The sequence below is a fragment of the Saccopteryx bilineata genome, chromosome 2, assembly GCF_036850765.1.
Source record: "Saccopteryx bilineata isolate mSacBil1 chromosome 2, mSacBil1_pri_phased_curated, whole genome shotgun sequence".
NCBI lineage: Eukaryota > Metazoa > Chordata > Mammalia > Chiroptera > Emballonuridae > Saccopteryx > Saccopteryx bilineata.
Window position 1 is genome coordinate 250,005,520 of NC_089491.1, and position 12,520 is coordinate 250,018,039.

The window sequence follows — 12,520 nt, forward strand, 5'->3', positions numbered from 1 at the left end:
TTCCAGGGCAAAGGGAAGTTAGCTTATGGTGGGCAAGCTGTGTTCTTGTGAACAGACCTTCTCAAAGTAGGAGGGACTCTGTATGTAGCTCAGTTTGTCGTGCATGTCCCCCATAGAGTGGGGACTGGTTTGGGGGCAGGGAAGGAGGCTGTTGGAGGAACCAGTCACCTCCTTTGTTCTTCTCTCCTTCATTCTTACCTTTTATAAAACCTGTTCAGGCTATAGTTGGTCATGGCATTTATTGAGTGCCTACTATGTGCTAGGCATGGAAGAGGGTGCCATGAGGAAGGCCAAGATGAGGGCACCCCAATACCTGCTGCCTGTTGTATCTGTGTGTCCCTAGGCAGTGTCATGGGACAGTGGTCAGTGCCAAGAGGGAGTGCTGTGACCTGGCTCTGGGGTTTGGTGGATTGGAGGGCTTATTGGAGGGGGTGGGCCTCCAGAAATGTCTTTGGGGTGTTTTGGGTAATGGGCAATGGGAACAAAGACATGGAAGTTGGAGAGTCCTATAGCTTTTGAATACCGAGATGACTTGGGTGGGCAGAAGGAGACCTTGAGAAGAGAGAGCTTGGGAAACCAGCTAGGCCCAAAGGGGCGTTTTTTCTATAGAAAGTAGGGATAGTGACGTGGTCATGGCATCTGTCTCTCTCTTTGGCTCTAAACAAGGCAGATTCTCCTACTCATCTTTTGTTTGAAGAGTCTTCCTGGAAACCTCACCAGATAACTGGGAGGGACCTGGCCTCTCACCCAGGAGCTGCTCCTCTTTCCCTAGCATTTGTGTTATGAGGCAGGTGGATAGGAAAATACTTAAATTTCCCCCAAGGCCTCCCTAGTCAGTGCATTGCCTGGCTTAAGGGGGCAGAGTAATGTGTGGTGAGGGGCACAAGACAAGGGGCACACCGTGAGAGATGCACAGTGAGGTCAAGTCTTCTTCCCACTCTGAGCATCAGGGTCTTGGTAGGGCGGCGCCACAGTCTGCATGCACTGGGGCTGCAAGGTGCCCGGTGCTGCTTGGTCAGCCCTTGCTGGTGAACACCAGCAAAGAAGGGGCAGGGTGGTAATATGGTTCCTGCAGTGATGCCCTGGTTCTTGCCTGCTTGTGTGTCTGCCTTTTGGGGGGAGCTCCCTGTGTTTTGGGTGTTTCTCTTGGGCATCTGTGTAGTCTCCTAAGCCTTAATAAGAGGGTTTCCCCATCATCCCACACAGCCAGGGGACATATCCTTCCCCAGTGGTCATCAGGGACCAACTGGGGCAGTTTTTGTTCAGTAGAAAGATTTCTCAAAATATTGATTTCACACATTTACTGTTGTTAGAAACCATTGCTTTCTAGTTGGCAGAACATTTATGACTTAGTCAGAGTTGCTACAGTTTTTGATAACACAGCTATATTTTTTTCTCAAACTATCATTGTACTTAGTTGATGGAATAAGTGGCCATGAACTGTTTCTAGTGTTACTCCTGGACAAATGGAGAGAACTCATGTCAGGAAACTGGTAACTGGCCTGGAACTCCTGAGAGTGACCAAAGGATTTGAACTGAGTCAAACTTGAACAAAAAATCCTTGGAATACTGTCACACCAAATGGGACGAGAAGCCTCTCTGTTACCAAGCCTCTCCATACCCTTTCCTTCTGTGTCCCGGCTCTCATTGCTTTGCTGTTGGCCCTACAGGCCCCACTCTGGAAGTGGAGAGTGCCAGGGCTTAGAAGCAGGTGGCGTCATCAACATTTGGTTGGCAGATGCGAATCCCTCTAAGGATTGCGCAGAGGGGCTGGACTGGTCCAAAGGCATAGAAGTGAAATGTTCCAATGATTATCAGTAAGAGAACGAAGTATTTATAATTTTGCCACAAATATTAATTAGTGTGACCAGGCTTTGTGTGGGCAGACTTATTATTATTATTATTATTTTTTACTAAAGTGGTTTTTTTAAGTCTTGATTTGTTTTTTAGAGAGGAGAGAGGGAGAGAGACAGAGAGAGAGAGAGAGAAGGGGGAGGAGCAGGAAGCATCAACTCCCATATGTGCCTTGACCAGGCAAGCCCAGGGATTTGAACCAGCGACCTCAGTGTTCCAGGTCAATGCTTTATCCACTGTGCCACCACAGGCCAGGCACTGCGTGAGCAGACTTATAAAAGAACATTCTGAAAGAAGGGCAGGGTCCCCTATGTAGCCTGCTTGCTAGTGTCAGTCTTCTTTTTTGTTGGCCTATAGGCACCTCCTTGGAGAAAATCAGGAGCCTGGGCTGTTGGCAGTCCCTAGGGTCCCGTTCAGTGTGTGTGTTTCCCCACCCAGCTCTGTGGGGAGTCTGGCCCTTTAGCTGAAGCTGGCTGTCCTACACAGAAGTGTTCTTCTATCTCCTGCTCTGCCTCAGGACCAAGGGGCCACAAGAAGCCCAGCCTAGGTCCCTCCGCAGAACCTGCAGGTGGTGACTGTGACAGGACAGACCGCTTCTGTTGGCCCTTGCCTTCCCCCTTTGGCCTTTCTTCACTGGGCAGGCAGGAGAACAGAGGATGCAGCCACTTGGTTTAGCCTGCTTTGCCTGCAGAGCATCAGCAGACCCACCTGGTTCTTCTCTGAGGACTGGCCAGCATGCTGGGGTGTCCCACTGTGCCCAGCCTATGTCTGGGCCTCTGGGATGTTGAGGAAGCGCCATAATCCAGGCCATTAGTGCACGGTTACATAAAGCCATATGTCAGCCTATTTAGATCCATGGCCCATAGGGTCCCAAATAAGGACTGTGACACCCAGGGATGGCTTTGTGGAGGAAGGGAGACTAGAGCAAGGCCTGGAAGCTTGGCCAACCGATGGAAGCTGGTGTTCCCCAGGTCAGAACTGCCCCACCCCACACACACATACTGGCTCCCTATGTGCCTTTATCGAGGTATACTGGTGGAGTGAGGGCTATTTGCCATGGTGCTTGAGCCTGTGCCAAATTCAGCTGTCCTGGAGGCAAGTGGAGTGTGGCTCAGGGAAGGCTAGTCCTTGACTAGAGGCACATAGCTTTGGGGTGGACTTGGGGGGGGGGGCTTTGTCCAGGGCTGTCTGCTTACTTACCCCAGAGGAATCTTCACCCCTGCTCTTCCAGAAGAGTGCCCATTTGTGGCTTTCCCTGGGTGCACTGGCCTTTCCTTGGCAGTGGGCCTATTGACCTAAGAGTTGACACACTACAGAGGGGCCTTCTGGGAATGGAGAGGAGAGGGGTTAGTGGCATCCTTCCCTCTCTTTCTGCCCTACTACAGAAGTCTCTGGGGTAGGAGTTTCCTGTCTCGGGCTGCTATGGGTTGCACACCCCAGTCCAGGCCCTCCTCTGATCTCCGTGTCACTCCCTGCTCCCCTGCTGCCACCTGCCCAGCCAGCTCCTCCAGCTCAGGGTTCTAAGGCTGGCCCTGTGTTCTCTGAGAGCTGCTTCCCAGCACTGTGAGCTTGTCTGATTTAGGAGGAGAGGAGGAGGGAAAGGGTGAGGTGCCAGATACCAGGTCTGTAGAGTGATTTTTTTAAAGAGCTTTTTCATTCTTTCACCCTGTTGATGTAAAAGAAATGAAACTTGGTTTTTGTTTTTATCTAACTTGCTTCTTGGTGTGAAATCTTGGGTTGTTTCTTAGTATTTAAAATCAGGAGCATTTTAAATAGCCTTGTGCCAACCTTCTCAAACACACAAGACCCAAAGGATTAGAGAAAAACTGTGGGCCTTCTGAGTCCCTGTTGATGGCTTATTTGCAGTGATGCTCTTGTCCTCTGTTTCCCAGGTATGCACATCCCCCAGCAGGAACCTTGGCAAGCACCCCTCCCCCACCTCCCTACTTCACAGGCCTGGGAAGGAAAGGTTGAAGCTCCAGCCAGGGCACCTCAAAGCACACAACCCCATCTCTCCAGATCTGACCCAGTAGCCCACTGGGAGTGCCTCTAGGCGCCGCACAACTGGTTGCTCTTGGGGGCCTCCAGACTCTTTCCCTTCCCTTCTGAGCACTGGCCTTTCTCAGGGCTTATTAGATACCCTTAATCACCCTTGGACAAAGGCTTGTCCAGAATCACCACAGAGCAACCCAGGGCCAACACCGACCTCTGCTCTTCATCCTTTTAGAGGGTCAGCCATGCTAGGTTCTTATGCATGTGTCTGTGAGGGTCTAGGAACATGCGGTCACAGTGCCTATCCCTGCCAAGTCCCTCAGCTTACCCGGGTCCTGCTCCTCTGCTGTGGCTGTTGTTGCTGTGGCTGTTATTTTACCAGAGGCTCAGCAGAGGCTCTACCCCCCAGAGGAGCAGACACCGTGAAGCACAGCGCCTCCTTTAGTTGCCCACACCTTTCTTGGTGCGGTCTGCTGCCTTTGCTGCATGCTCTGGTGCATGAGAGGTTCCCTTGCCAAGCAGCATTGAGAAGGCATTAGCAGTTTTAGAGTAAATATTCGTTTGCTTAAGCCAACCCCTGGATTTCATAATGATCACACTGGATTCTACCAAATTAGCAATTCTTTCAGGACTAAAGCCCAACAGCTTGTGAGCACATGAACTCATCGGGCAGCTTGCCAGTTCTCATGAGATCCTCCCAGCTAGGCTTGCTTTTTGGATGCTTGCCATACAGTGTGCTGCTCAGCCATGCAGTGACTTCTCCTGGTGCGATGTTGCCTAAGGAGCGCCTGCCCTGCCCTGGCTTTCAGAAGGACTTCTTAAACACGTGGGCCATTACTCCTATGTGCTAGGCATGAGGCCAAGCCCCTTTGGAGGTCCCATGTGTGTGTCAGGGACAGAGGCAGGGAGAACAGCAACAAATGTTAAAAAGTGTCTAGTGAAAGCTCTGGCTAGTTGGGTGGCTCAGTGGTAGAGCGTTGGCCCAGCATGTGAAAGTCCCGGGTTCGATTTCCGGCCAGCGCACACAGGAGAAGCACCCATCTGCTTTTCCACCCTTCCCCCTCTCCTTTCTCTCTGTCTCTCTCTTCCCTTCCTGCAGACAAGGCTCCACTGGAGCAAAGTTGGCCTAGGTGCTGAGGCTGGCTCCATGGCTTCTACTTCAGGCACTAGAAGGGCTCCGGTTGCAATGGTCAATGCACCAGATGGGCTGAGCGTCGCCCCCTAGTGGGCAAGTGGGGTGGATCCCTGTCGGGTGCATGTGGGAGTCTGTCTCTCTGCGTCCCCACTTCTCACTTCAGAAAACAAAACAAAAACAAACAAAAAGAAAAACTGTCTAGTAAAGGCCTGGAGCAGCCCAAGTGGCAGATCTGGGATTGGAATGCAGGTCTGGGACTGCTGAATCCCAAGTTCCTGCAGTGACTCTGTGTGGCCTCTGGAGCCAGGATATCTGTTACCAGCCTTCCCTTTCCACATAAAGAATAGGCGGCGCCTGCCACTTATCTGGGAGAAGTGATCCCCTTTCACTAGGGACTTGAGTTTGGGACTTCTCATGATGGCTATAGGCCTTCCTGTAATCCCCATTCAGTGCTTATGGAGCCTTGGGGGTCTGGCCTTGCAAGTCAGGGAAGAGGCCCTTATGAGTGTGAGGCAGAGAGGTGTCCAGCTAGGTCCCTGCTCCCCTGTTAGTGGGACACAGAGCTTCTGTGTGGGTCACTCAGGGGTCTCCCCTGGACCCCACATTGCACTGATCACTCAGTTGCTAGGCAGTGACATTGCAAAGGCCGCTGTGGAAGAGGCAGTATGGGACTTCTTGAGAGGTCGCTATTTCCAAACCCTGCTCTTTAACCAGATGTGGAAGAAGAGGACAGAGCAGTGGGCTACCTTTGGAAGCATGGGTCTAATTCTCAGTGTTCTTCTGGGCAGGACCACTTTGGATGTCTTATCATATCAGTGTAAGAAGTGGTCACCACTCCATTGGCAGGGTACTGCTCAGCCGTTGTCTCCAGTATGGCATAAGCAAAGCCCTCTGTCCATTCAGAACTCAGTCTCTGTAATGTCAAGTTTGAGACATCAGAGATAAAATAGGTCAGGTTCTTTGAAGTAATAATAGGGATGATTGAGCTGATATTTCGTGAACATTTACTATGTATTAGACCCTGTTTCAAGCACTTTACATGTTTTTAATTCTCATAACAATTTTATGAAATGGGCATTTGTTTTATCACAATTTTACATGTGAGGAAACTGAAGTGTAAACAAAGTATAGCAATTGCATATCTCCTGCCTAATCAGCAACAGAGCAGCCTGGACCTCCCAGAGAATAGGCTTTTGACTTTGTTGAAATGGCTTTACATTTTGTTGTTTTTTTTTGCCCATCAACCTGCTTCCTTCTGCCCTCCCAGTGGACCCTGGGTAATTGCCTGCAAGGTACTAATTCATCATCCAACACCAGGTTTTCAAGGTAGCCAAGCAAATGTCTGGAGGACCCTTGGGTCAATGTTTGACTTTCTCCCAGAAGCTGCTGTGGTATGGACCTCTCTGAGAAGAGACGTGGTTGCACGTCATGGGTGAGGGAGGGATTTACCTGCTCCAGGCCTTTACTAGATTATGCAACTATTAAGTGGCACAAGAGAAACATGAGCTTAGCTATCTTTTTTTATTTTTCCGAAGCTGGAAACGGAGAGGCAGTCAGACTCCTGCATGCGCCCGACCGGGATCCACCCGGCATACCCACCAGGGGGCGATGCTCTGCCCATCTGAGGCATTGCTCTGTTGCAACCAGAGCCATTCTAGTGCCTGAGGCAGAGGCCATGGAGCCATCCTCAGCGCCCAGGCCAACTTTTTGCTCCAATGGAGCCTTGGCTGCGGAAAGAGAAGAGAGAGACAGAGAGGAAGGCAAGGGGGAAGGATGGAGAAGCAGATGGGCACTTCTCCTGTGTGCCCTGGCTAGGAATCGAACCTGGGACTCCTGCACACCAGGCCGACGCTCTACCACTGAGCCAACCGGCCAGGGCCGAGCTTAACTATCTTGATTCCTATTTTTTTGAGCTTCACCTTCAGATACATTAGAGTTCAAGACAAAACCATGTTTTATTTTTAATGATTGCATTTTATCTCAACTATTATTTTATTGTTTATACCTCTTTTTTAATGTAGTGACTTTCTTAGAATTAACAAAAAGTGCATTTTTAAGTAATCACAGTCTGCCTTCAAATGGTATTACACTACTTCATGTGCAGTATAAGAACCTCTCATCACTGTACTCTTGACTTTATTCATTTCACTTTTTTTTTTTTTTTTTTACAGGGACACAGAGAGAGTCAGAGAGAGGGATAGATGGGGACAGACAGACAGGAACAGAGAGATGAGAAGCATTAGTCATTAGTTTTTCGTTGTGCATTGTGATACCTTAGTTGTTCATTGATTGCTTTCTCATATGTGCCTTGACTGCGGGCCTTCAGCAGACTGAGTAACCTCTTGCTCAGCCAGCGACCTTGGGTCCAAGCTGATGAGCTTTTGTTCAAACCAGAAGAACCTGCGCTCAAGCTGGCAACCTCAGGGTCTCGAACCTGGGTCCTCCACATCCCAGTTCAACACTCTATCCACTGTGCTATCGCCCGGTCAGGCTTTATTTCTTTATGTACATCAACATTTCTGTCTGGTTTCAATTCATTCTCCCTGAAGAACTTTCTTTAACATTTCTTGTAACTAACTCAGACCTAATGGTAAGGAACCCTCTGTTTTTGTTTATCTAAAAAGTTTTTATTTCTTATTTTTGAGCAAGGTTTTCACTGGATATAGAGTTCTGGGTTGACTTTTTTCTTTCAGCACTTTAATGGTTTCTGACTTGAATGGTTTCTGATGAGAAGTATGCTGTAATTCTTAACTTTGCTCCTCTATATGTGATGTGTTTTTCTCTGCCTTCAAGATTTTCTCTCTGGCCCTGGCCGGTTGGCTCAGCGGTAGAGCGTCGGCCTAGCGTGCGGAGGACCCGGGTTCGATTCCCGGCCAGGGCACACAGGAGAAGCGCCCATTTGCTTCTCCACCCCTCTGCCGTGCTTTCCTCTCTGTCTCTCTCTTCCCCTCCCGCAGCCAAGGCTCCATTGGAGCAAAGATGGCCCGGGCGCTGGGGATGGCTCTGTGGCCTCTGCCTCAGGCGCTAGAGTGGCTCTGGTCGCAACATGGCGACACCCAGGATGGGCAGAGCATCGCCCCCTGGTGGGCAGAGCGTCGCCCCATGGTGGGCGTGCCGGGTGGATCCCGGTCGGGCGCATGCGGGAGTCTGTCTGACTGTCTCTCCCTGTTTCCAGCTTCAAAAAAAAAAAAAAAAAAAAAAAAAAGATTTTCTCTCTGTCTGACCAGGTGATGGCGCAGTGGATAGAACATCGACCTGGGATACTGAGGACCCAGGTTCAAAACCCTGAGGTTGCCAGCTTGAGTGCGGCCTCATTCAGCTTGAGCACGGGCTCACCAGCTTGAACATGGGGTTGCCAGCTTGAGTGTGGGATCATAGACATGGCCCCATGGTTGCTAGCTTGAGCCCAGAGGTTGCTGGCACAAGGTTGCTGGCTTGATCAATGGGTCACTGGCTCAGCTGGAGCCCCCCTTCCCTTGTCGGTCAAGGCACATATGAGAAAGCAATCAATGAACAACTAAGGTGCCGCAATTACCAGTTGATGCTTGTCATCTCTCTCCCTTCCTGTCTGTCTCTCTCTTTTGTCGCTCTTGGAAAAAATGAAGAAAAAAGATTTTCTCTATGTCTTTGGTTTTCAGCAGTTTGAATATGATGCAATGGTATGATTTTTTTTTTTTTAATATGTTTGAAGAAGTCCTTGAACTGCTTGGTGGTCTCTGAGATTCTTGGTGATTTGATATCTTTCATTAGTTTTAGAAAATTCTCAGTCATTATCTCTTAAAATATTTCTTGTTTCTGTCTCATTTTCTTCTGGGATCCCACTTAGTATGTTAGATCATTTGTATGTTCTGTTCTGATTTCTCCCCACTGTTTCTCTCACAGTTTAGATTATTTCTACTGACCTATCTTCAGATTATTATTATTTTCCCTTCATTTATGTCAGATCTACTGAGGAGTCTGACAAAGGCATTTTTTATTTCTTTTACTCTCTGGGTGTCTTTTTTTTATTTTTATTTTAATGATTTTAGAGAGAAAGGAAAGGAGAGTCAGAGACAGGGACATCAATCTGTTCCTGTATGTGCCCTGACCAGGGATCAAACCAGCAACCTCCGTACTTCAGGACAGTGCTCTCTAACCAGCTGAGCTATCTGGCCAGAGTCACTATGTGTTTTTATTTATTTCTACCATCTCTATTTGATTCTTGGTTATAGTTTCAAATTCACTCCTGAAATTTTTCATCTGTTTTTGTATCTCTTCACCTTTCCACTAGAGCTTTTTAGCATATTTATCATATTTATGAATCATATTAACCTTAGTTATTTTAAGTTCCCCATCAGGTAGTTTAGACATATGTTCATCTCTGAGTCTGGTTCTGTTGATTATTTTATCTCTTGATGTTGTTCTTTTCGTGTGTGTTATAATTTTTTTTTTTTAACAGAGGCAGAGAGAGAGTCAGAGGGATAGACAGACAGGAACGGAGAGATGAGAAACATCAATCATTAGTTTTTCATTGCGCGTTGCAACACTTTAATTGTTCATTGATTGCTTTCTCATATGTGCCTTGACTGTGGGCCTTCAGCAGACCAAGTAACCCCTTGCTCGAGCCAGCGACCTTGGGTCCAAGCTGGTGAGCCTTGCTCAAAGCAGATGAGCCCGCGCTCAAGCTGGAGACCTCAGGGTCTCGAACCTGGGTCTTCCGCATCCCAGTCTGATGCTCTGTCCACTACGCCACCGCCCAGTCAGGCTGTGTTATAATTTTTAAAGTGAATACCAGAGAGCTCATTTCAGCAGAACACGTCTTGAATACCAGGTATGTGTAATGGGCTTTCCTCTTCTGTTTCTAGGCCACGGGAGGAGGAGAGAGTTGAGTTAGGCTAGCAAGAAGGTGACCTGGGGGCCTGACCTGTGGTGGCGCAGTGGATAAAGCATCGACCTGGAAATGCTGAGGTCGCAGGTTCGAAACCCTGGGCTTGCCTGGTCAAGGCACATATGGGAGTTGATGCTTCCAGCTCCTCCCCCCTTCTCTCTCTCTGTTTCTCTCTCTCCCTCTCTCTCTCCTCTCTAAAAATGAATAAATAAAATTTAAAAAAAATTGGAAAAAAAAAAGACTGACCTGTGGTGGTGCAGTGGATAAAGCGTCAACCTGGAAACGCTGAGGTTGCCGGTTCAAAACCCTGGGCTTGCCTGGTCAAGGCACATATGGGAGTTGATGCTTCTTGCTCCTCCTTCTCTCTCTCTCTCTCCCCACACACACCTCTCTATAATGAATAAATAAAATCTTAAAAAATAATAATAATATTTTTGCCAGAAATGGGCTTTCCTCTTCTGTTTCTAGGCCACGGGAGGAGGGGAGAGTTGAGTTAGGCTAGTCAAGAAGGTGACCTGGGGGCCTGACCTGTGGTGGCGCAGTGGATAAAGTGTTGACCTGGAAATGCTGAGGTTGCTGGTTCGAAACCCTGGGCTTGCCTGGTCAAGGCACATATGGGAGTTGATGCTTCCAGCTCCTCCCCTCCTTCTCTCTCTCTGTCTCTCCTCTCTCTCTCTCTCTCTCTCTCTGTCTCTCCCTTTCCTCTCTAAAATGAATAAATAAAAATAAATAAATAAAAATTAAAAAAAAAAAAAAAGGTGACCTGGGGTTGGGTTTTATTGGTACTGTGATTTACCCTCAGTGCACCACCAGCTTCAATATTCCTCTGATGTTATTTTAGGCTTAGAGTGGGGGCTGGTTTGTTAGAAGGTTTTTTTAGAGTTCCATTTCCAACTTCTCCTCTCCGTGTTCTTTCCCTTCTTCCTACGTATTACTCATGCTTGGTAGCCTGGAGTAGGGGGCAGGGCTGGTCCTCTGTTGTCTTGGTCCAGACTCAGACTTAGGCAGGCTGTGTTCCAGCATCTCAGGAGTGGGTCTCTCAGTGATTGAGTTACTGCCCCAGTGGTCTGTGACCTGAATGTCTGGGCCTTGGATGGTTTCCTGGCCCTCCCTCAGGGTAGGTACTTTCTGTTCCTCTCCTCTAGCTGCAGTGGGTCTTCACCCGTACCTTGGAGGCAGCACGGTTTGCTGCCCTTGCCCCAGTGGCTTAAGGCTTTGTTCCTTAAGGAAGAAGGGTCCAGCCAGGGCTTCATGCCTTCTCATGGTAGTGGCCACTCCTTTCCTCTAGGCCTGCACCCCAGTAAGGATTTTCCCAATCTCCCTCCCTGACCTGACCCTGCTCTTTCTCATAAGCACCTATGCAGGTCCAAGGAGAAGAGTTAACAAGTAGGTACCAACCTCCGTTGTGTCTATGATTCCAAGGGATCTATACTCTTGTGCTAGACCATACTTGGCTTTTAGCAACTGGTTAAAAGTTATTACTGAATTCTTACCCACTTCAGTTATTTATGCTATTATATCTATATGGTAGAAATACTATTTAATAATGTACCACTGTGCATCTCTTAGAAACTCCATGTTCAGCAACATCACATTGGAAGCTTGAAGCCAGCCATGATGGGAGTATTTACACCACAGAAACAATACATGCTACAAATGAGGGGTTTTTTAAATCCCCTGAGTGCCGGTTGTTAAACATTTACCAGACCACCATTGTTTGGGAAAATTCCCAGAAGGTTGACCATGGAGATTGGTGCCTTTGGTGAGTGGCCTGGTGGCCTCTAAGACATGTCAGGCTCGGCAGTGTCAGAGTGACTGTATTTAGGCTGTCTCCTCTTCAGGGCAGTCACCAGGCCTCTGGCATGGAGACTCGCCTTGTGGAGGCCCCACCATGTTGGAGGTGGTGGGTTCATGCTACTGCCCTCCCTCCCTCCCTTTTTCTCCTCAGAGCGCAGCCAGGACAGCACAGCCGTGGCACTCTCAGACTCCAGCTCGACACAGGACTTCTTTAACGAGCCTGCCAGCTCGCTGGAGGGTTCCCGGAAACCCTACGTTGAGAAGAGGCTGCCTGTTCCCAGTTCCCAACCAGGACCAACCAGTAAAGACCTTCCAGGGGCCACAGAGGAAAGAGGTATGAAGACTTAACTCGGTGAATTAGAACTGCTTTGATGTCCTATGGCAGTCTGAGTCAGTGCTGCAAAAAGCGGGCTCTGGAGTGCCTAGACCCAGTCTGGCTTCTGTCCTCGGGCCTCCACCTGCTGCCCTGGGACCTTGATGGCCAAGTTTGTCACCTCTCTGGGTCTCTGTTGTTCTTCCTGTGGACGGGAGTGATCCCAGGGCCACTCCACAGTGGTAAGGATTAAACGAGGCAGCTCAGAAAGTGCCGCATGGTATCTGACACATAGTTTGCACTCAGTGACACTTATCGTTGTTGTGATGACTCCTCTATGGCCCAGAGGAGAAAAAGCCATGTCCACAACATGAGTGCCCTATTTTTTTCCCTTGATAAAAGGTTATTTTAAAAGCATTTGGATCCTAAATGTCACAAATGTGTTTTCTTGTTAGTCTAAATTATATCATCCCTTTGGGGAAAAATAATCTCCCTTTTTGGTAGAGGGTAGGGTTGATTTTACCCTCGGATATGCCCTGCTCTTTTGGGGTCCCTAAGTCAC

At 48.6% G+C, this 12,520-nt stretch overlaps 1 protein-coding gene across 2 annotated transcripts in view; it reads left to right on the forward strand.

Annotated features, from left to right (window-relative positions):
- The window catches only part of CABIN1 (calcineurin binding protein 1), a 156,954-nt gene that overhangs the window by 76,704 nt on the left and 67,730 nt on the right, over window positions 1–12,520 (forward strand). For both annotated transcript variants that reach the window (XM_066260010.1, XM_066260011.1), the window contains exon 27: window positions 11,797–11,979. In XM_066260010.1, the coding sequence (XP_066116107.1) occupies window positions 11,797–11,979 (183 nt within the window). The remainder of the gene's footprint in view (window positions 1–11,796; window positions 11,980–12,520) is intronic.